Source organism: Melospiza melodia, chromosome 3 (assembly GCF_035770615.1).
Source record: "Melospiza melodia melodia isolate bMelMel2 chromosome 3, bMelMel2.pri, whole genome shotgun sequence".
Classification (NCBI taxonomy): Eukaryota; Metazoa; Chordata; class Aves; order Passeriformes; family Passerellidae; genus Melospiza; species Melospiza melodia.
The window spans coordinates 100,053,603-100,078,600 of record NC_086196.1 but is presented as its reverse complement, the minus strand read 5'-3'; the positions used below and the strand labels follow the sequence as shown (position 1 = coordinate 100,078,600).

Sequence of the window (24,998 nt, the reverse complement as noted above, 5' to 3'; positions counted from 1 at the left end):
TCCATGATCAGAAGGCTGGATTTATTAATTTATGATATATATGTTACATTATGACTATGCTAATAGGAATAGAGAGAAAAGTTCAGAAGCTGCTATGCTAAGAATAGAAAAAGAATGAAAAACAAAGGAGCTCTCTCTGATTCTGTCCCAGAGAGAGCTCGGTCTCTGATTGGTCCTTAATTGTAAAGATGCAACATGGGCCAATCACAGGTGCACCTGTTGCATTCCACAGCAGCAGATAACCATTGTTTACATTCTTTCTCTGGAGCCTCAGCTTCCCAGAAAAGGGAAAAATTCTAAGGAAAGGATTTTTCACAAAAGATGTCTGTGCCAGTGGGCAATGGGTCTTAGGTGGGAAATCCAAGGGTCCTTTATTCTTCTTGCCACAGTAACAAGAGCTCTCCTGAATGCAGCCAAACACTAAGACCTCTAACAAGGGGTGATCCCAACTTATATACACCAACATGGAACATTCTGGAAACATCCTAACTAATCATAACAGGCAACATAATCTATATTAACATCATAACTCCCATGATCCCGTTCAAACAAACTTTAACTCTCCCTAACTTGAAACAGTGTCCCTGAACTTAGGGTGTAGCTTTCCATGGCCTTGAGTTGATCCCAGCTGTGACTGGCTTGCTGGCCAGGCCAGGCCATTGGATCTCCAAAGGTGTGGCAGGAGATGTGTCCTGAGCAATGCAGCAGATATGTACCTTTATGTCAGCACATCCACCTCTGCTAGGGGACTCATCCTTATCCCAGCAGGATTTGGTCCCCCTGAGCAGAAGCAACAGCTTGTTGCAGCACATCTACTATTGCAAGGATGACAAATGCAGCTTTCTTCTCACTGCAAAGCAAATTCTCTGCAGGAATCTCTGGGGTTGTTTATCTCAGAGACTGACATGGTGCTGAATCTCCAACCCACAGCTTGCTCCTGCTGTAGAACTGCAGCCCTCTGGTGGCACCAAATCACTTATTTTGTCAAGAGCTGCATAACATAATAGGTGAAAACTCACCTTTGGGCTCTGACCAGTAACCTGGTGTTGCTTGGAGGGGTAAAAATATCTCTGGGGGAAGAGTCCAAGAAGCAGGGTGCAAGTCAACATCCATCTGTGATGCACAGCATGGACATGATCCACCAGATAAAAATGTCTAAAGAAAATTCAGCAACTGAATGCAAGGGCACTTGAGAAGTGGGAGGGTATTTACCTCACAGGACTAGGAGAGACCTTAGAAATCTTTGTCCTGAAAAAATTACTTGCCATGGAAAGAGGCAAGGACCTCTCAATAGTGTTTTGACAATCAGCAATAAACTCTTCTCTCTCCTAAAGGAGGATGTAACAAGCATCCCTTACTCCTGGATAGAGTTTGTTTAGCTTGATCTTTTAAGTGCTTAAATCACTGAGATCTTGCAATATTTTACTCCCTGTGCTTCATTAGAGGAACGATTACCCTACTTGTCTTATATTTCATTCATAGCTTATATTGCACAACTTAAAGTCATTATTTCTTGATCTATGATCATGGAAAAGGAAGAAACACACAAGACTTTTTTTTATTTACTATGATCATGGAAAAGGAAGAAACACACAAGACTTTTTTTTTTTCCAGTGTGCTGGTCTCTTTCATGTTTGAATATATGTTCTTCAATTCTTCCTTAAAGCTAATCAGTGCAAATTCATTTCATCTTTCTGATCGATCATATTCACAAAAAGGTTCTGCTTTGAATATCTTCACAGCAGTTTTTTCAGATAGTTAACATTATGTATTTGGACATGGCTCTTGAGCATCAGTTTTCAAAATGAAGAATAACCTCAATTTCCTTTTATGACATCTCGGCATGAAACACTTGTGACACATTTCATTATCACACCTTCTCTGAAGTTTTATTCTGGACTACAGGAACAGGAAACCCTGGGCTATAGCATCAGGCTCTGAATAAAGTCAAATAACTTGAAAAGTCAGCAAGGGTGAATTGAGTGCCTCAGCTGGGTACAGTAGATAGGACCATTTTATAACAACAGTTGTACCAACAAACTGTCATATTATTATTGAGAAAACACTCAACTTGTAGGATTAATTTGAAAACTCTGAGCCCACTGCCTTGGGGGATCTATATGACTCTTACCCTGTCTTAACCCAATGTAGAAAAGGTTTTTGCTATGAGAAAAGAAACAGAGCTGGAAGTTCCCAGGACAGGGAGAGAGTACAGGAGCTCCAAGGTTGCCCCACAGGAATGGCCAGCACAATGTGGCCAAGCACAGCTGGGACTGGACTAGTTCTTATCAGAAAGATAGAGTTCCTTTGGATTGTAACATTTTAAAATGTATTTTATGCATTTTTATTTAGTTTGAGAAACTTGTGTTGACTTAGCCAAGCAGTAAGGAGTACAAGCAGGTTTTTGGCACTCCCAAAATATACTCATGTTGTGCATTAGGGATTTAGCCAAGTTAGATTGCAAGGTGATTTATAGCAATACAAACAATTAAAGAAGAAAAAAACCACCCGCTTGTACCAGAGATTTATTGAGCTGTGTTAGTAAACACCCATTCTGGGTTGATGGTGGTATATCATATAGTGCATTTCAACAGCAAAGAACCAGCCTTCAGGTTTTGTTATTGGAAGAAGTCACACATAATCTGGGGATGAAGAGGGAAAGTGCAAAGTGTTTCTGTATGCTCCTTCTTGTTTATACTGTAGGTGTTAGGATGAAAAGTGTCCTTTATATATGTTCTTCAATACATACTCATTGATTTAAATCTAAAAATATTTCAAGCAGTTTGTCAGGCATTTAATTGATGTGTATACAGATAACCTTTCAGTCTTTGAGCCATCTCTAAATAGGAAACAGTGGACAAGATCCTTGTGTAATTCACCTTGGTGGTTCATTAGATGAGCCAAATAATTCAGTGCATAACAGAAGGAGATTGATTTTTCTGAGTTTTTTTTTATTCTTTATTTTTGAAAAGAGTAACAACTGCAGTTTGTTCCAAATTGGTTTTCCTTTTAGGCTATCTTACTCTGATTTGCTGCATTTGTGTTCAGTTTTGGGCTTCTTGCTACAAGAAGGACATGGAGGTGCTGCAGAGTCTTCAGCACAAGTCTGATGATGTGGAGCTGAGAGAGCTGGGTGTGTTTAGTCTGGAGATAAGGAGGTCTGGGGAAGACCTTATCTCTCTCTACAACTATATGAAGGAGGTTGTAGTGAGGTGGGGTTTGTCTTTTCTCCCAAGTAACAAGTAACAGGATGAGAGGAAATGGCCTTAAGTTGTGGTAGGGGAGGGTTAGATTGGATATTAGGAAAAAAAATTTGCTTGAATGGTTATCAAGAATTGGAATAGGCTGCCCAGGGAAGTGGTGGAATCACCATACCTGGAAATGTTAAAAAACTTGTGGATGTGACAGCTGGGGACATGGTTTAGTATTGAACATGGCAGTGCTGGGTTCTTAGAGGCCTTTTCCAGACTTAACCATTTTACAATTTCTATGATTTGCATGTTCACAAGCTGTCTGGAGGCCAGGGTGACTCCTTAAGTCAACTCCATCTCAAAAAGTCACTAACACAGAGCCTGAGTCATGTAAGCTTTGGCCCTGGTAAAGCTGCGTCTATAGCAAGTCAACAACAGAAACTGCCCAAGATGAAGTCTTGGAATCAGGGATCTCACCTTAGAGACATGCATGTAATAGCAAAGTATGCTATACCAAACCCAGATTTGCCCAGCAGAAAGCGTGGGATAAATTTCAATAACAAAAACTGGGACTGCAAGTGTTCCCCTGCAGCCAGACTACTGCGGTTAGGGACATAGTGAGTCACTGAAAGGCCTGTCCATTTACCAAGGAGTTAAGGTCAGCACAGAGTCAGTGCTTCTTCCAGCCACTGAGAGAGAGGTGGAATAGCACTTACATGGGCTATTACTTTATTGAAGGGCTGTCTAAAGCCATAAAAACTCTTGCCATGAAAAGACACCGCCCACAATCCAGCAGAATCTACTTTCTGATCTCTTCTGAAAGACTAACTTTGTTAAAAGCTCAGCTACATTGTTGGGGTAAGCAGGCTGCTCCTGCCAAAGAGCTGCAAATGCCGATATGTTTGTGCAGCATGGAGATCAGTGGTTTCATGTTCACTGGTTCATAAAGATCCCAGACATTTCTGAAAGATCTATCTCTGTTTTGCTGTTTATGTATTTTGGAAGCAGACTATGGAGCTGCACAGTCTGTGTGCACAGCCTAATTAAATTTTCTGAAACACCATTGATCTTTCCCCATGGCACTTCCAAATAATCTGAAGCAAAATAAGAAATATATAGGAAATGTCTAATGAACAGTTTCCCCTTTTGATTCAGATTTAGTAGCAGAGAAACCAAACTTTCTTTTTGAAGTTGAACTTTTTGAGTCACCTGAGCACCAACTTCTTTCTTCACCTTGGTACTTGCCATCAGTGCCTTGAGATCTGTTGGGCTTCAAAATACATGAGATTGAAGTATTCATTTAAGATATGACCATTAAGAAGTGAAATTGACTTTTATATAAATTATTAACAGAGATCTCAAAATTGGAGTGGCTTGGTGTTGGGCTTTCTGTCTGGGCAAGTAGATCAAGAAAGATCACATCCAAGAAATAGGATTTTTCAAAATGAACGATAGGAAAAAAATACTAGAGGAGATGCATCGAGGGGAAATTAAAGCCTCTTAGGGAATGGCAGCACACAAGACTCCATTATGGTGGAAGTGAAGGAAGAATGGTGGCTGCCCCTGGGATAATATGGAAAGTCCACCAAGTCATGAGGTGACATGGCTTTTGGCTATACCCAAAGAAAGTGGCTTCCCAAAGAGGCTTTGTTAAGCCAGAGGTTTTAGTACCACTGCTGCTTGGGTGCTTCTCATGCCAGGTAGAATTAACCTTCAGAAAAGCCTGACATGAAGCTTGAAGTGAGAACCAAATGACCAAATCTTGCCCATAGAGCTGGAGTCATATTAATTTTTAAATACTATCCCATCATTCTAAATGATCACAAAACTGTCAAATAACAAAAATCAAGGGCTGCCATCTACTCACACCAAAATCCTCTCTCAGCAGAAGGCCTCTGTGCACAGCCCTAGGGACACCCACATGGAACAAAGCTCTCCCCCCAGCACAGTCATGAAAGGCTTTGAGCTCAGCCTTTAAAACTGCAAAGCAGTTGTTTTGTTTTCCATGGATAATGCTTTAATCCACCGGGTGAAAGCTGGACGTTGCTCTCTTTTATCCTGGCTGTACACGATTGCAATGCTTGAAAAGAAAAGCCCCTAGCCCTTCTGTACCCGCCCCTCCTCCGAACTGCTGACGCCTGGATGGGCAGCTCCAAGGCGGAGCCATTGGGATTTATTTAGTTCACTCCCGCAGATGATGCCTTTAGTGCCACAAACCACCCTGGAGACAAGTCCTGATCAACTGGGAGGGGGGGGATTATGTTCAGTTCTTCTTCCCCAAAGCCCCTGACATAATTCAGATCCAAACTGGAGAGACAGGCAGGCACACAAGAGGGGACCCCGGCACTGCACAGCCCCTCTGAAGCCATGTACAGGAGCAGCTTCCTCCGTGAGGTACGCAAGGAGAAGTACGAGCGGTCAGATGCCTATGATGAGCTACGAGGCTCCCCAGAATTTGACAGTTTGGCCCAAGCCCGGGGCTTGGAGAACCTGCAGGAGCTCAACGAGCGCTTTGCAAGCTACATCAACCGGGCGCGTGTGCTGGAACAGCGCAATACCATCCTGCGCAAGCAACTGGAGACCTTCCAGCGCATGGATGAGCTGGTGGGCTTGGATGAAGCTTTTGCTGGGCAGATTGAGTTCAACCGGCAACGAATGAGGGAGCTGGCTTCTGACCGAGCCAAGCTGGAGCGGGAGGAGAAGGATGCCCAGCGCATGCTTGATGAATACTGCAACAAGTAAGGCTTACAATCCATGGAAGATGAGTGGTGTCATTTCCATAGTTAATCTTTGTAATAAGGATGGGTTCGGTGTCACCAGCTACTTCTTGTGCATGGGTGATGTCTCTCTGTGTGTATCAGACTTGTCAAGAAGGACGGCATGTAAGCCCATGTAAGGTGAAAAGTAAGGTATCAGGACTTAGGGAGCCGCAGCTCTGCTTTTTATGATCTCACTGCTCCTAGATGGGAAAATGCCCTCTCCATTCCACAGCAGCAGCCCTGGCACATGTCAGCTGCTGTTGTTCATTAGCCTTAGGAGAACTGTGCTCTGAACTGCAAAGATGAAATAACCCTATTTGACTACCAGGTGCCTCAAAGCAAGTCTTGTGTCTGAGCAGCCCAGAGTTACACAATGCCAAAAATCTCCTGAAATATGCAGGATGTCTCTGAGAAACTCTTATTTACAGCCATTATGAAGCACCTGAGCCAGTCTGTGCCAACCACATCTGTGATGTGTCATGAAAAGAAGGGAGATATATTTTTTCCTGGTGTGTAAAATTTGCCCTCCTATTCTTCTTTGCATTTTGTATTTCCATCTCATGCCACTGAAAGAATAAGAATAGGCTTCCCCTAATTTCACCTCTTTAACTTCTGTGCCACCATAAATACAAGGGCAGGAGCCTCACATGCTGATGGAGATGAGTGCCTTCTCTCCAGCAACAGGCAATTTTGGTTACATGGCTTAATTACACAAGAGTTAGTGAGCATTGCTCATAGGACAAAGGAGTTTAATCCTCCTGTTACTTAGGGATTTTTTACCCCCAAAATTATCTATCTGACTACTTCACCCATGAAAATTTGGCAGGCTGCCAAATGAACATCTGCATGGGGACTGTGAGCTACAGCATACCTATAGAAATGCCAAGCCCTTATCTCTCTTTCACATGACAGGAGAGAATAGCCCATCCAGGTGCACTGAGGCTTATTGCTGCCAGTGGTCAGATTTCCATAATGTCCTGATTCTAAGTCAGTGGGTAATAAGCATCTGATTAGCCAGAACTGTATTCCAATATTTATGAGCAGGAAATTCAACTATGAGTCAATGCTGTAATTTAGGTGTTGACTCTGGTACTTGCTCATGTGTTTTTATTACACAGTGCCCATGAGTATTTGACTACACTCAGTACTTAATTTTCTAGCTGCATATTAGTTAAAAATCTATGTGAATAGTACAGGATTAGTAATGTGACACAAAGTAATTTACTTTTATTAAATCTGCTCTAACCAAACTGTAGATAGGCGGGGAATAATACAGGGCATTGAAAATCCAGAGGAGGAGACAACACCCAGAAAAAGGGCTGTACTTTCAGAAAGCAAGATCTAGGACCTGCTAAAGGGGTAGTTAGTGGCTTCCTAGAAAAAAATGGGTGGTGCTTTGTTGCACAATCCTGGGATGCTCACTCAGCAGCTGTAAACAAAAGTAAAAAGGAAACTTTGGCTAAATTCAAGCCAAAAAATACAATTTAAAAATTAAAGATACACAGGGCCATGACAATGGAAAGACAGTGGCTGCTTTTTAACCAAATTTCACCAATTGGTTTACATCAACAAGTGAAGTTTGGTGAGTTTTTTTTTCATTGGGAGCTGCTGAATTTGTCTAGAAGAGAGACATGAACATTTCTTCAGTGTCTGAAAAACTTGGGATGGTTTTGAGTTGCAGGTTTTAAAACAATGCCGCTGCTCTGGTAACATGTGCTCTGCCATCTGATAGTTCTGATTTCAGTTCCTGAAAGTTATAAACAAAGCTCCCTAAACAAAGTATAGGAGGAATAATCTTCTGTGCCCTATTAGGGGCTGCTGAAACCAGAAACATTCCTGTGCTGAAGACCTGCTCTCCCCCCTGAGTCTGCATTCCATTGGCAACAGGCACTGTAGGTTTCTTGCTGCAACTTGAACCATAAAGCATTTGGTGCACTGGGATTAACAAAATCTCTTAGAGGGAGCTTTTGAATCAATTAATTGACAAACGTCTGTGTCCTTCACTAATGCAAAGAATTTTGACTCTTACAACCCATTCTTTCACTCACCTTCACTATTGGGGAAATAGATTTATATCTAAGTAAACGTTTTAAGCTACATTTATATAAATAATCCTTTTAAAGTTGCATTTAGACAGAGTAGGGCCTAGGACTACTGGGTCTGTGCAATTAAATGTTCATGAACCATTAAAAAGTAGAACTTATATTAAAATTTATTTTAAAATTCTCTATGGTCACATTCATAGCTTTTCTCATTAATTAATAGTTCAGATTCTGTACCAGGGAAGAATTCTTTCTCTTGAAGTTGCGCCAAAAAAAAAAAAAAATCAATGCTGGGAATAGTCTGGATGCATCTCATAAAAAGACTAATTATGCTACCTTTATTGACCACCATCATTATAGCAACATTGCATCTGGCTGTGGGACAGGATGGTGTTTCTCTCTCCATGATGTTGGAAAAGATGCCGGAATCCAGATTTTAGTGGCCTTGACTGAACAGGATTAATGGACTTCAGAAATGAAAAGTCTTGCTAAGCAATTGTTTATTTAAAATATTTGTGCACTGCAAACGCAGTGAGTTTTGAACATGCAATATGGTTCCCTGGACACAGTAATTGGCACAGTGTTCTCCAGAAGAAGATTGCTGTGTGGTGATACTCTGATGAGCTAACACCCTTGGGGCTACAGTAGAGACCCAACATGTGTGAGAAAATGAAAATTGGTAAACGCAATAGCTAGGATATGGAGACTCCACTGACAAAGCTGCCTTCCAGCTCGGTCTGCAGGAATTTTCTTGGCACTGATGCTGCTTCTCTAGTGATAGGAAGGACTTTATCCTGCTGCAGCTAAGATGAGGATCATCCGCCTGCCCTCCACACTCTCCACAATCTGCAAGAATATTGTCCTGTGGCTGTCAGCTGCTCAGCAGTGGCTTCTTGATAACACAGGTAGAATCTGTTCATAAATCAGCAAAACACAACCCTCCTGGGCTCATCTGAGCATTCAGGTTATATTCAGGACTCTTGATAACAAATATTACTGGCCTGTCCATCATCCTTGTAGGACCTCTCTTTCATAGTCTGTGCTGTCCTTGGCACCCAAATTGCTGCTGTCTGTTGAGAGAAGGTTAGTGAAGTGCATCAGGGAAAGAGAAAATGACAAAGGTAGTCACCCAGAGGTGCTATTACCTTTCAGTAGGATTCAACAGATTCAATGTTTTCCTTCAGATGAAAGGCTCAGCTTTGATGCCAAATTGAGTATATGGCCATTGTGCATTGCTGGGATGGACTGTTCTTGTTTCCTCTTTGGAGGGGAGCGAGCCCTTGCACTGCAGTGGAGGCAGAATCCAAAAAGAAGAGGTGATTGAAATCTTTAATCCTCAGATCTGCTTTCTTTGAGCCTGGCAGCATCCTCCCCTCCGTTCTTTTCCCCTATGCAAAAAAAACCAAACAAAAAAACAAAAAAAACCCCCAAGCCAGTTAACATCCCTTTTCTTTCAACAGTCCAAAAACATTTGTTGCCGACCTAAAGCTACCTGACTAGGTGAGGAGGTTCATGTTTTGTTGGGTTTTGGGTGTTTTTTTTTTTTCTTTTTTTTTTTTTCTTTTTATTTTTTTTTTAATGAAGCAAAATAACTTAAAAGGTCTTAAGCTCCAGGAATGTCTGACCAGCAACCATCTAATAAAAAAATTTTTGGACATGACTAGCTAATTACTAAACATCAAAATCAACTTTGAAGAATAACAGGGTTGTGACTTGTCAGCCATTGCACTTACAAATACATTTCAGCAGGCACAGAGGCATGCTGAGGTCTCTGAAGCATTTCAAAGAGGTCCATAGCACTTTTGCACTGATCTTCTGGAAAATATTTAACATCACTTGAAAGAAATTCTTCTTCAAAGGATAATCATGCAATACTAACTCTCTCAAGCTGCCAGGTGGATTTACAGCTGTGTGGCACAGCATATATTTGGGTTATTTGAGAGTAAAGGAAAATGTAGCTGAATATTTTAGTAACTGAAAAATCTTTTGAGTGAGGATCTAGCAATGAGGGACATCTGAATTATATTAGGGCTGAGGTTTATACACTGAATCCATCAGATGGTTGTATATTACTGTGAGTAGAAAACCAGCCTTTTATTGTAACTTGTATTTGATTTTCACAAGATGCCACAATATGCTTCATTCTTGTTCAGCTATCAGAAAATATCAAAGTTAGGAAACTGTTTACTGTCAAGTGCATACAAAATTTTTTTAAAATAAATAGAAAACTGGCTGGAATTGAGCTACTTGGTAAACACCTGAAACAAAGGCAGTTTCACTTCTGAAGCTGAAAAATATTCTAGCCTTGGACGTGAAACTGATGTTAGTACTTATTGGCTAAAAAGGACATTGTTTTTTCAGCAATTTGTTGGAGTGATAATAAAATAAAACCTCATCATTTTCACTTGATTCTTTGCTGTTCATGTAAGAATTGAAAACAGACCAGTGACCAACCCTGCTAATATTATGGGATTTCAGAAGAACTTTGTAAACCAGAGCACCAGGTTAAATCCATTTACTTGTTCTGTCAAGTTCTTCCTTTGTGGTCCTGGTTAGTTTGTGAGTGACATCATCCACTCAGTTTTCCAGTATGTGTTGAAAGACATGAGAATAATGTTGGTTGTTCGTCATTCAGGAGATGAAAAGGAAGAACTGAGGTTGACATTATCATTATATCTTGATCCTTGATGTGCTCAGTCCAGGAGCTGTCAAGTTCCCTGTTGACTGAAGTAAATCCCTTTGAAATCACCAGCACATATGGGCTGGAGCAATGATTTCAGAAGACAGACAGGAACTTACATTCAGTTCTGAATTTTGGCTTGTACTGGTGTCCATTGCTTTTATTGCAAATGAAGGATCCTAATCACCAGAACTGACTTGTCACCTACCAGAGTGTTTTTTGTAGAAAGTAAGATAATGATAGCTTTTTTATATCTCTCTACATCTATTATTTTAGGAAAAGTAAAGTGTTAAACTTAAAGGGTTAGGATTGTATTTCTGCTGCTGTTGGAGTTTGATAAGTCACTTGTTCAGTACCAATGGCAAAGTCTCATTGCCAAAGTTGCTTCTGACTGGTGATTTTTGAGGGGCTTTTTGTTTGCATTTTTGTTTGTTTGTTTTTAATGGAGTCCCATTAAGCCACATCTACTGTTGAACATTTCATATGAGGTTTACTTAAGGAAGGGAATAAATTACAATAATCAACAATTTAATTTTGTACTCTGTGGCTAAAAAGAATTTCTAGAAGATAATTCTATTTACATACAAATGTGGAGCCCTAATTCTTAAAGAAAATGTGCTGTTTCCTCAAACCTAACATAAACACATTATACATCCAGCACCAGGAACATGCACTTCATGCATGTTTTATAAAAGCATAAGAATAGCTGGTTAAATGCAGTCCTTACTAAGGCTCACTTGTTGTTTTGACCAAGCTAATATACAAATTACCATTAAAGGGGACACAAAGCTTGATCCATCTAAGCATCTTAATCCAACATCTTTCCTACATGGTCAATATGTAAAATTGCAATCATTATGTTTAATGTGTCTGTCATTAAAGTGCTTATTGAACAACAACAGGTATAATAGAAAACCAAGAAGAATGTAATTAAATTTTCATGTGCCATTGTAGCAAATCCTCACAGTGTAATCACTGTTGAACGGCTGTCACTATAGTTCAACACCAATGGCACATGCTTTTATTGTAGATAATCTATTCTTGAGCATTCTGTAAAAAAGTGATAGCAAATATATGGCAATTCATTGTATTCTGTTACATAAGCTGAAGACAAGAATTTAGGCAATTCTGAAATTACCCTCAGCATCTGGGACCAAAAAATAATTAATGCTAATGCATTAATAAATCTTTTGGGCCCTTTCAAGATTCATATTCTCCTTTAACGTGAAGCATATATTGTGCATGACAGTGCAGATAAAAATGCAGTTTGCAGAGGGATGAACCACTGAACTCTATCTCCTTTTCTCTACTTGTAGGTATAGAAATGAACGTGAGTATCAGCAGAGGCTAAAAGAAACCCTGGAGCACCTTAATAAAGTGAGTCTGGGAAAATGCCAGGGGAAAGGTGTACAATCTTTTCCTTTGGTTTCATTTACTACAGCGAGCTACTTTGAAGAAGCAGTGAGAAGATAAAATGTCAGAGCAAGGCGTTTCTTGTCATTATGCCCTTCTCCATCCTCCCCCTCCCTATGTAAGTGTCTGAGCCGGCATGTGCGTACCTTTTCCCCACGCTTTTTAAACATAGCTACTGTATTAAAATACAGTCATTAATGATAATGATGCCATGAAAAATTGCTGGTTAAGTCCATGTTTTGAAGCCTGGAATGCCTCAAAGCTCCTTAGTCCCTTGCAGTATATGGTCAGCCCTTCCCAGGACAGACCCTCAGCTTCCCATTAGGTTTCCAAACCAGACAGACACTGCCACTCCCCTTGGTTTGTTCCTTTTACATCAATATAGTTCTTAAACTAATACCATGGGAAAAACAATAATAAATATAACAACATTTAATATAATACAAAGCTCAGAGAAAGACAGTAGTTGGCTGAAGTATTTTGAAAGTTTCCAAACCAGGTCTGTGAAACTGAAAAATCTTGATTCATCCTCTCTCGCTGCTAGCCTTCATCTGGGTGAAGAACATAATATCTTTCCCCAGTTCTACTTTGCACAGGCTATCATTCATCTTCTGTATTGGAAAACAATTAAAGAAGGATTAGATAGAGATTTTTTTTTATTTCCTTGCTACGATTGGCTGGACCTGATCTGCTGAAGCATTGTCATATCAATGTTTTATATTAAGAACATGTTTTATATTAAGAAAAGACAGAAAGTGCATTTTAGCATTTCTGTCTCCAGTGAGCTCTTGACATCCCACATCAGTTCTATTTTCCAGAACACTCTGTTCTTGAACAACTTGCAAACCCTTAAAAAAATTTGTGAAAGTAACTCTTTTGTAAGGGGTTGTTGGAGCAGGTAAGTCTGTCTTCACAGTTCCTCTCAATGAATCTGCAGCTAAAGAAAATTGAAATGATTCACCAACCCTAGGCACAGTTCACCAAATCTTGAGGCACAAGGATGTTTTTTATCCCAGGATGTCCCTGGACACCCCTGTTGCAGCAGCTCCTGGCACTGGGAGCACCAAGTGCTGGAGGGAATACAGATGGTTTTCTGTAGAGGACCCAAGATGTGGCCTGAAAACCTGCATGTGCAGGTGCAAACTCATTCTTTATCTGACAGCTGGGAAAATACTGGTTCTGGAGAGATCTAAAGAATTTCTCTTCCATGGTAATGAAAATATTGCGTCTGCACATGGACCAGTGTTCTGGAATCATAACATGAAGCAGAATGTCTTTTTAGAAGCTGAGTGATTAGCAAATATTGCAAAGTTCAAAAGAAAATGTGTAGACACTGCACTGTTCTGATATTCAACTCCATCAAGGAAGCTGGTCTCTTTGAAAGCATGGAATAAAAGCAGAAGTATTTTTCCCCTCTGAGGGAACATTTTGAAAGCCAAAAACTGCTTTTTTTATCACATGCAAAAACATTTGCTTATAGTTATTATCTAAGGGCCTGGGGGCTTTTTTTGGCTCCCTCCCAAACCTCCCAACATGGCCATTGTCCTGCTGATCCTCCTCTCAATAGGACGAGAGAGGAGTGCAGAAAAGCAGCAGGCATTCCTGATGGTTGGCTCTGAATGTGCTGGGTTGGATGTGTCTGAATCAGCCCCTGGATCACAAAGCAGAGCCTGCTGGAGAGTTCTGTGCCTGGGAGGTTTAGCAGCACAATAAGACAGCCTACATCTACACATTTTTTGAACAGCGCGTGCTGTATGCATGCAAAAGGAAAAATCCTCTTCTACCAGTCATGTGCTGCACCCACAGATCTCAATGGTTTGTTTGCAACCTGTGATTCGCTCACAGAGGTATTTTTACAGCTGATAATGGCACATGGGTATTTTGAAAGAGGTGCCTTCAAATACTTCTTTTTTTATTCTTTAAGCTAAATGCACAAAGCAGGACTTTCTTGAGGCAAATTGCAAACTGGTGGAGGAACTGGCACATTTTATAGAGTTGCAAGGAAGATACAGTTAAAATGTTTTAAGATGCTTTCTCAAAAATTAAAGAAATAATGCATTAAATAGAAAAATAAAACGTATGACTACTCTCACATATTTGTAAAATACATTGCCAAGTTCCAGAGAAATTACCCTAAATTCCATGTTTTTTGTTAAATAACAGAACATCGGAAAAATCTAAATTAAGCCTTTGAACAGAAATGGAGATTTCATTAGATTTAAAGATCAATGTCACTCATACCTGTATACTCTGAGATCATGGTTACTAGTCATATGGTTTGTTCTTTGAACTAATTGGATGTTAGGAACTTTTGTCTTTGCAAATTCCAAAGTATTATAAATTTATGCAGCAAAGTGATTTTTTCTAAACTTGGTCAAATGTCATTTTTATTGCCAGAAATGGCTCCAAACTGGCAAATATTTGTAGTATTTGAGAACATACCAAAGAGAGTGCAAATACTGCAGATCATCCTGGGTTTTTAGAAGGACTTCTTTATTAGGTATCTTAAAAAGGCATCAGGATACCTCAGATCTTGTCATGACACTAGAGAAATCAATGCTGATGTCATTTGTTTAAGATTCATCCACCATTTCAAGATTTTGATATTAAAATCTGTTATTTCAAACATCTACTACTTGGCACCCAGCATTATTTTGACAGTGTCAGTGCCAAACTCTATTGTAAATTACATTTGTGCAGGGCATGGTGAATAACATGGCTCCTGTTTGTTGTTTTCATGATACTGTTGTATGTTACAGTAGGCTCTTACACTTCAGGCAGACTGCTCCATGTGCACAGTGACTCATGCAGTGCCTGTGGGCCTGCTGTGGGTTTGGCACTCCAGCCGTACATACCACCATGCCACGTGTCTCTGCATTGCAGGAAGCTGATGAGGCCTTGCTGTGCAACCTGGAGCTGCAAATTGAGTCCCAGTTCCTGCAGGATGACATCAATGCTACAAAGGACAGATACAAGAAGGTAACTGGATGAAATTGCTGTTTTCCTTGTAGAGATAGATGTGGAACTTGGCCCTTCTCCATGATCAAATGGTGGCAAATTTAAGCAAATGGCATTTATGTTTTGGTAGGTGCATATAGCACTATTTATTTTCAGTGGCACAACAACCCAGATGGTTTCCAGCACCCAAACATACTTCTCAGGGTCCAGTAACTACAGCTGTAGCAGAGTCTTTAATTTGTCAACCTGGTGTCATGGTTCAACCCAAAGTGCTGGTCAAGCTGTCTTATATTTCATGCTAAGGAAGCTGTTGCTTTCATCATCCAATTTTTTGGGAGAGGACACTCCAGTTAATCAGCAGGCATATGCCTGTGAATGTATGATTCCACTACAGCTGACTTTAACATTTTTTGCCTTTTTCCTGGGAGAACTGTGGGTCTTAGAATCAGGCCACTGTCCCATATTTGCTGCTTTTGAAAAAAGTTACTATTTTTTTCATGCCACATGAAAAGATATTTGTGATTCTTATTTTGAAAATCTCTTATGAAATTGGAAATGGAATGGAAACTTCAATTAAAACTATGAACTGTATAGTCCTTATCCAAAAGTCTGTGATATACCCTCAGTATGATGAAACTGCTAGCACTCCTGCACTCAAAAGCAGTTGTAAGTTGCATTCCAAATCCAAGCCTGAACTTGACTGGAATTGGACTTTTGAATTGGACTTTTATGGGCTAAAAGAATTACGTATCTAAAAATAAGCCCCAGGAGTTCATGGAAATGTCTACCTTACTATGGCATTTTCTAATGAAAATATTTTTACTTTATCACAGAACCTCATGGAAATCCAGACCTATGTCAATGTCTTGCAGCAGATCATCCAGACAACTCCTCGTGTGTCCCCAATAACCACTGGCATATGTGAGGCAAGTATTGCTGTTGGGAAGTAAATGCAACTCTAAGTAAGAAAGAGATGTTTACACCTAAAGTGTCCCAGATCCTTTAACTTCTGCTCCAAGGTTAGGTGAAAACTGTCAAAACAATGTGTAAGTACTGAGTAGTGAACATGGGAGAAAAAAATTTATTGTAGTTTTGAAAAACTGTATCAACGAGGAAAGAGAGATTAGGTTTGTCAGGTGCACCCCAGCATATATATTAGTCCCAAAAATGTGTGGTACAAAGATATTTGAAGTAGTTGTGCTTCTTCTCTGAGGAGGAGCTGGCAGGATATATGAATATTTTAAGAGAAAGGAAATCTTATCCTGAAGGGGTGAGATGTGGTGAAAATTTTAATGAAATTAATTGATACAGACTAGATGAAAACTTGATGATTTCCACCAATATGAGTGGCTATGGCAGGAATGTTCATTATTTGGAAGAAGATGTGAACAGGTTTACAGGGTCTAAGCTGTACTGTTACAGACCTGGTATCTGATATCTTTATTCTTAAAGCCATGCTACCATTCAACAGAATTTGGCTTGAGGTTCAATCCCCATCTTTTATCTGTCTTTTGCCATTTTCTATTTGTCTTCACAGTTTATTTCCAGTAGTGCAATTTCTTTTGGCTCTTTTTAGGAATGAAACATAATTTCCTGTACACACATTGTTTTCTTCCAACCAGGAAAAACTGATAGCAGAGAGGAGGATCCCTGTTCTGCAGAGCCAGCTGGAGGAATATAAGAGCATCCTCTGCCAGCTACAGGCACAGAAATACAAGCTCCAGACAGAGGTATTGTAATCACTAGGCATAAACACAACCATGTTGCTCATGAACTGCTTTTTTTATGGTCACTTGGTAAAACCTCTAACACGGCTTTAACATGGTTATGTTAACTTGGTGGACTTGGAGGTGTGTTTTCCTTTTAGATTTCCATCTTTTTCTTCAGCTGTTTCATTCCCATTCTCTGAATGAAACAAATTGTCAGGTTTCGTTGGCCAGGGTGGGCTGTAGATATTGTAGGTGCAATGAAGCTATCTTTGCTTATCAGAGGGACTGATGAGGGAACATTTCCACAATGCAACTGGATTCCTGCAGGACTGAATCAGCAGGACATTATGAATGGAAAAGTTCCACAGGGCTCCTATGACTTTCTTACTTGCTGAGTTCTGGCTGGAAATTGGCTTCAAGAAAACTGATGGGGAACCCTCAGGGCTCTGCCCAATCCTTTCTATCACTGCCACATCCAATGCTAAGCTTGCTGTGGGAAGAACTGGACAGGTTTGGGGAGAAAAAAATGAGAGGGCTATTGAGTTACATTTGGCTTTCTGCCTTCATCCATGTCACTACTAAGCATTAAGCCAGCATCTCTCCTGTGCTTGGACCAGCAGGAAAAACCATGTGCTTTTTGCCAAGCTCTGAGTTGCAAAAAGACTAGTTTGACTAGTTGTCCTTGCCCATCTCCCAGCCAAACCTGCCCTAAATCAACCTTCTGTCTCCAGCCAGTGCCTGCAAACATGAGTGCAGTGCAGGGCTGAGGGTGGCAGGAGGTGGAGGAGCAGCTGAAGGCTGCAGTGGATCGAAACCAGATCTTAATAGTTGCCAATGGCATCTCTACCTCCATGCAGTTGAATATTTTTTAGCAGATGGGGTGGAGAATGACCCCAAGTACACCTTTCTTTGTGCCTCAAGTTGTCCATCCAGGTGAGAGGAATGAAATATTGACAAAAACCTCATTTGGTGGGATTTTGAACTCCTTTGGACAGCCATAGCAGCAGCTCATAACTTCCTGGGCATAACTTCTTTCATTAGGGTCAGGACAGTGTATTTTCCTTGGTCTCTCTTTCTCACATCTGATGCTCTGGTGGAAAGGACACATGCACTCTGGGATGGACAGGAATCAATATGGGGATGAGATAGTGAATCAATATCGAGAAAAAGGGGAGGAAATCAGCCTTCTGCTGGCAGGTGGAGAGAGGCAGTCTTTGAGGAATTAATCATGCTGCTTTCAAAATCAAATCTTTCCATCCATTTAGAAATAGATTATTCATTCATTCATTCTTGTGCCTTGAGATAACAAGAGTGAAATACCTTTATGAGTGCAGGTCAGTAACACAGTAGCCTGTGATGGTGAAGGCTGGATCTGATGACTGAGATGTCATCAAGTGTCTTTGCTTTCCTGTTTCTGGACCTGACAGCCATGTGCCCAAGAGGTCAGGGGCCCCACTCCATGAGCACTGAATAGAAGAGTCTCTGTCTATTCGTACACTGCAACATAACCAAACTAATGACAAGGGACATCACTTCTATGTTTAGTATTTAGCCTCTTAAAAGTATTTTTTTTTATCTTGCCTGAAGCATATAGAAATAAATCAATTATTGAAGAATTCATTAGTCACTTATTCCTCCATTAACTTTTTGTGAGTTCATCTCTGAAAAGTAGGGGAAAAAAGTGACAAAATAACTATAATAAATAGCTAAAAATAGCAGAAGAAAGTGAGAGGAGATTTACAGGGTGAAATATCCCACCTGAAACTCAGCCTTTGGAAGGGGACTTTTGCCACCTCCTGATTGATATGCTCATTGGTTTTATCGCTGAAGTAAAAAGCCTGAGGAATTGAATTCTAAAGAAGAGTTCTATGTTTAAAACATGACTTTTGGTCTTATTTTCCCTGTCTGCAGAGCACAGAGAAGGAGGAGTGGGTATTTCTTGAGCTCATCTTCCCAGTTAAGAACTTTTACTGTCCATGTTAGGCCCTGCCCAATGTGATAAGTTACTGCTTTTTGAATAAATGAACAAAGGTAGTGAAATTGTTCCTGTGTTTTAGCAGTGCAGCATCACATTGTAATAAAGCATGACTTGCCTTTCATTATGCTTAAAATATGGGGATGGTGAATTTTTCAAAGCTGCTTCTTTCACCAGCGATTTTATTTACCAGACAACCATGCTGGAGCAAGCAATTAAAAATACCCAGGAGAGTTATGACGATGAAATTCAGCTTTACAATGAGCAGATTGAAAACCTTAGGAAGGGGATAGAGGAGGCTGAGAGAATCTTGGAGAAGTACACCACTGAGTGCCGCCAGCTGGTGATCTACCAGCAGTCCCTGGAGAATGAGCTGGAACGGTACAAACGGATCATCGAGAATGAGGACAGCCGGTAAGCCTGGATTTCTGGGCAATCACAAAGGGACCAGGGATCTCTTTTATCTCATTTGAAAAATGTATGTTTAAGGACATTTGATTCACCCAAAGCTATAGCAATTTCACACCTTTCACTGGTGTAGATATCTAGGGATAGAAATCGAAATAGATGCAAAATCTGGTGAAACTTCTGCCAAGGAAAGGATCAGTGCCATTTTGGGCTTTCTTGTCCTTGCAGTCTCCTTTCCATATGCTGTCCTGGCATCAGTGTACAGAGGTCAGGAGCACACAAATCAATCTGAACATCCTCTCCTCAAACTGGGTGGTGGTGACACTTGTTCAACACTACCGGCAAGTTGATTTTTGGAGGGTGCAAACAAAGCAAATGCCTTGTAAAGCAAAGCATTCTTCCCAGCAAACCCATTCCTTGGGCATGGGGAGAAAGACAAAAAATACAAGAAACTGGCAGGGATTTGAGTTGCGCTTAAACCTACAGAGGACCACTGTCTCCCTCTAATGTCCACCATCAGCCACAGTGGACAAAAGGATCTTTCACAGCAGCAGAGCCAGACCCCTAAGCACCCAAACTACTGCTCTGGGCTGTGCAGAATTTCCAGGGGAAGAACACTCACTTAATAGTCCATCCTATGTGTGGGGAATGGGAATTTAATTAATTTTCAGGGTCTAATTTTGGACACTGAGTTCTAGTTAGAAGTGCCTTAACAGAGTAATTCTCAATGCCAAAAATCATATTGACACAGGGTCTCTGACAGGACAAAATATCTCAAATTCCAGCTGAGCACACTGGGGAGGCCAAAGATACAGTAACTGTTTTGCAATAGGCCTGCCTCTCAATTTTAATTTTTAACCCTTAATACTACTGACTCCTTGAATGTTTTCCAAGGAAGACTGCTCCAAATTTCCTATTTTGCCAGCCAGCATGGTAAAAGTGGATTTACATTTTTTGCTGACCTCTGGTAGGCTTGGATTGACTGTTTGCCCATCTAAAAACCTACCATCTCTTCAAAGTGCCATGCTAAATGCAAAGCTGTAGCTATATGTTGTAATTGCTGGTGTACTTTACCTACTGGAGTATCCCATATCTCCTGCTGGCAAAAACCAACCTCACTCCTGTGAAGGTGCTGTGGCTGTCTTGATTTTCCCCAGACAAGAAACAGATTCCCATTATTCTTTTTGACTCCTCACCACAGAGAAGTACATTTCTTTAACCTCTGTGCTTAATTTTGCACAATTTCACTTGCTTTCACCGAAATGGTGATGAGAGAACTCATGGATGCACATATTCTCCACAGGTTAAACTCTGCTATAGCAGGAACCCCAGTCACACTCTTCACACAGATTTATCGACCTGTCCAGCCTCAGGCTTCGAGGGGAAGAGGTAAACCTGTGATGTGTCTTTCTGTGTGTGTCAGGAGAGGCATCATTGCATTTTAAGCTGTTTGTCCATCTGTCTTTAATATGGCCACCAGTCACGACAGCCTGACTACAGGCTTGAAAATGCAACCATTTCAGCTTACCTCAACTGTCCCTGAGACAAGCTGTCAAAGGCCAAAACCACAAGTAAAAGCATTTCTTTGCTAATTTCTACAGTTTACTACTTAGGCCAATCAAAAGTAAAATCAAAAGGCATCTGAAATGGTGGAAAGAGCTGCAGGTTTTGTGTTGACTCATTCTGAGTTTGTTTGCACTTTAGTGATGTGCAAAGAGCACCAAGGTGCATTGAGTGCCACAGGCCATTTTTGAGGCCTGTTTTTCTATGAATTATGTTTTCTCTATGTTGTATGTTGGCTTGTTAGAATTAGGATGCTTGTAAACCTGCTGACAAGGAAATGGCCAGGCTTAAATGAGAAAGACCGCTCTTAACAAGGGAATTGATGTGATAGGTTCTAACATATGGGTTGACTTAAATCCAAGGCTCACTGCGGTTTCAATAATGACAAACTGCCTTGAGAACAGAGACAAACCATCGTATGAGGGATGTTTTTGTAATGCAGCTGTAATTTTTCTAACTGCTGTGTGAACTGTAGCAGTTTTATATTAAATAGGTCCAAAATGCCTGAGGCCAGACCCTCAGCAGCTGTAAATAATTACTGTCATGCAAAGTGGTATTTTATACATGCCAGGATTTGGCCTGGCTCTAGACACACCACTGATTTCTCCTGCATGACGAGCATCGTATTTCATGTGTTACTGTATTGTGGCAGGGGACAAAACAGCTGCCTTGGGGAAACAGCTGTCTGTCCTCTTGTTCTTGTAATTACCAGTATCAACCCCTGTCTCCTCTGCTCTAGCTGCTCATGCCATGGAAATCATACCTTGCCTATGCTCCTGCTGCTGCTAAGCTCTCATGGGATCTGTGCCTATTGATTGCCCAGGAGATTGGAATCAGGGGGTTCTAAGAGCTCAGTGACAGTGTCTGAGTGATACCATTGTAGATGGGTGGCTTCTCAGCTCTGTGACCACCAGCCACTGCTGCTCCCTCCTGACATGACTTTCAGTATCTGTCCATACTCCAAATTGTCAAGAGTCAAGGTGTCTGGCTCTCTTTTAGGCCCCTGGGATACAAAGGCTTTCCACCTGCAGTGGTGAGGGCAAGAGGCAGCTCTAGCATTTACAGTGACTGTATTCAAGCACTGTTTGTTGTTCCCTTTGCTTTGAATTTTTTTAGATATCACCCAGGCCATGCAAGACATTGCCAGTATAAAGCCCAGACAAAAAGGCCTGACAAAGAAAATTGCCAGAAAAAAGGAGCTGATGTCAAAAGACATAACCGACAGTCACTTGCCTGAAAGAATGTACGAAAGAACTTTGGAAGGTTTTGAACAAGATCAGATGGAATTTAGGCATGAAGGCTCAGTCAGGTGTGAACCTGAGCAAGAAGGATCAGAATTTGATGAAAAAGAAATGGGCCCAGAGGACGTACCTGATGGAGCCCAGATAAGTAAAGCCTTTGATAAATTGTGTAATATTATGAGGGAGAAAATAAGAGTCTACAAGAGACCAGAGGCTAAGTCTGATGCCCATCCCAAAGGGCGTTATGTGCTGGTGACAGGGGAGGAAGGCTATGAAGAACCATGCATCTTGGCCCCCTCTATCCCTGCTGGCGGGGGGATCACAGTTTCCACTGGCAATGGGAAGGTGATGAATGGGGATGATGTGGAGTCCATACCAGAGCTCCCAGAACCTGCCGAACCACCAGAAAAAGAGAAAGGGGAAATCTGTGAAAGGAGAGAAGATTTTGAACTCCCAGATAAACAGAGAGAGGAGGGGAAAGAAGATGTGCTTGAATGGGGGAAAAAAGCAAGAGGAAAAATTGAGCAAATCACAAAGTACCCAGACATCTCTGAGCCTGAGACAGTTACTTCCTCTGGTCTGATAAGCCCAACTGAGCCAGGACTCCTTCGAGAGACAGAATATGAGCGAGAAGATAAACAGGGCCTTTTGTTCAGGGAAGCAGCCTTACCTGGCTCTATGAGCTATGAGAAGGTGGAGGTGGTGGAGTCCATTGAGAAGTTTTCAGATGACAAAATTCAGACATATGAAGAGACAGCAATGATTGTTGAGACAATGATAGAGAAGACAAGCAAGAAGAAACTAGGTGACAAAGGCTCTTAAGTGACACATACCCTCTGATAGTCAATTTGTCTGGCATAGTTATTAAACGACTGTGTTTTTTTCCTGACCGAATGATACAGTAGTGAGATTTTTGCTGTTTGGTATGGAACAGATTGAAACCTTGATGGCAATTCTGTCTGATGTAGGCTCACATTTGGTGCAACAACCATTAGCGCTCTCCAGGGCACATCCTATGCAACTCATTTTCATGATTAGAACACATGGGAAGAAATTATTATGACAGAGCTGCCTGGCTTTCCACAGTATCCAGGACAAATTTGCATATTCCTCTACTGCTCCTTCAACTGCTGTATGATCCCCCATCTTTGAGATAGCTGCAAATGTTAACTTGTGACATCTGGTTCATTTAATAAAAGTTTTGCCTTCTACCAAAGATACTCACTGTGGGTTTATTTTGCCTATAACGTTGACTCACAGACCCTACTTGTAAACAGATTCTACTTGTAAACATCACCTGACTGGTGTGCAGCAGTTTGTCCAGGGAAAGAGCTGGATACCTCTTAAATAACCTGTTCCAAAAATCTCCCTTTAAAGGTCTTTAAATAGCAATGAGCTTGGCAGACCTTTCTTTTTGGCAATAAAGACAAACTTCCTGTATTCAAGATAAGCTCTTACTGCAGATCTTCTCAGAATAAATCTCCCTGAAGGGAGATCTCCCTTACAAAAGCTATTATTTGTCCTTCACCAACACAACTGATGTACTTATGAATGCCAACAAGCTTTTGAGCAGACTGCAGGCAAATACTGAGTATTTAGGTATTTTCTTTTTAAGTATTTCCTTGGACTATAGAGTTTCATACTGCCACAGGATCTTGTCTCACTCCTGTCACCTGCAGTCACATGGAGCTCCACGGGATTGTTGGAATAAGCAGTGCCTTTCCACCTTCCCATGCCTGGGGAAGCAAAAAGAAACACTTGCAGCAACAACAGTCTTGCAGCTCCCAGAAACCTTCAGCTCAAGAAAATAAACAAAACCCCACAAATTAAAAATCAGAGAAATGTGTGTAAATGTGTGTGTATGTGTGTAAATAATGAGCTCTCTAATGTAAATAATGAGCTTGTATGTGTGTAAATAATGAGCTCTACCTAAAGTGCTCATACACCATTTAGGCCTCAGCTTTACTCCAGGCACACGAACGATCACACTAAAGCCCAAGACTTACTGAAGGGTGGTACTAGATTAGTCTCTACAAATTTCTTGTTCAATACAATGCCAGTTCTCTAAGTTTTCATTTCAGCTTCCAGCATTGTTGTGCCTTTCTGCCTTTTAACTCCTGTCAGCTGCAAGAAAGTAAGGTTAAAAGCCATTTGAGCTGACAAGTCTGAGCTTCAGGAACTCCTCACAGCGCCCAAGGCTTTCCTTCAATAATATGTTGGGTTTTGTTATTTCATTCATGAGGTCCAGCACAGGTGTAGCATCTGATCTCCTGTGATTGTTATGTCTGGTAAAGTGTCACCTTATTCTTTGAAACAGGGAGAGGTGACTCTCACAGTCACAATTTTAGTCAGGACTTTTTGTTGATGCTGGCTTATTGGAATGCTGTGGGAGTTTATTCCAGACATGGCTTACTAGAGCATGTTCCTTTTCAGTTTAATATATTAGCAGTGTAAATAACTGCAGAGAAGGAATTTATCAATGCCTATGCAGGCTGGACTCTGGTCACCTGGCAGCAACTGCCCAGAATAATTGCTGCTGAAAGAATTTGACCGCTGAAGCTAAACAAAAAAACCCAAAAACCTATCCTCATTGCAGCAATAGACAGTCTGTTTAATAATTCTGTCACAAAGCAGAGTATAAACAGGTTCAGGCAGTACCTGGTTGGAACTGGATATTCTTCCCCCTCTCCCAGTCCATCTGATTTCACTGCAATACAGTGGACCCAATGTTCAAAATACAAGAAGCCTCATTCAATAGCAAGAAGGCAATGTCAGGACAGCCTGGGTGAGGTGTCCAGTGTGTGAATACCTCCACCACCTTAATCCTTTTTGTGCAGTGGTGTCACCACTGGCTGCTGACCCAGACCTGGTTTATGATGGCTGTAACCCTTGCTCAGCATTTCAGTGTGGTGTAAGAACTGCTCCTAAAGCTGGTTTGATGGCACTTACTGCTGAAGGAAATTACATACTGCATTGCCTGGGTAGCAACCAGCAGAACTCAAGGACTAAGAAGAGGTGAGGGCCAGATTCTGCTACAATCTGTAAACTTTCTGTATATT

At 41.0% G+C, this 24,998-nt stretch overlaps 1 protein-coding gene across 1 annotated transcript; it reads left to right on the top strand.

Annotated features, from left to right (window-relative positions):
- Window positions 1-5,512: 5,512 nt before the first annotated feature.
- On the top strand, window positions 5,513-23,155 carry BFSP1 (beaded filament structural protein 1). The gene is made up of 8 exons (XM_063153496.1): window positions 5,513-5,929; window positions 11,989-12,049; window positions 14,969-15,064; window positions 15,877-15,969; window positions 16,666-16,773; window positions 18,921-19,141; window positions 20,439-20,524; window positions 21,815-23,155. The coding sequence occupies exons 1-8, from the start codon at window positions 5,559-5,561 to the stop codon at window positions 22,759-22,761; spliced, it is 1,983 nt and encodes a 660-aa protein (XP_063009566.1). The 5' UTR covers window positions 5,513-5,558; the 3' UTR covers window positions 22,762-23,155.
- The last annotated feature ends 1,843 nt before the right edge of the window (window positions 23,156-24,998 follow it).

Bases quoted from the DNA above. Each gene is read 5' to 3' on its own strand.
- BFSP1 (XM_063153496.1), top strand. From the start codon at position 5,559: ATGTACAGGAGCAGCTTCCTCCGTGAGGTACGCAAGGAGAAGTACGAG. The intron at 15,065-15,876 runs GTAACTGGATGA...ACTTTATCACAG, and splicing joins CAAAGGACAGATACAAGAAG to AACCTCATGGAAATCCAGAC. The intron at 19,142-20,438 runs GTAAGCCTGGAT...TATTCTCCACAG, and splicing joins ATCGAGAATGAGGACAGCCG to GTTAAACTCTGCTATAGCAG.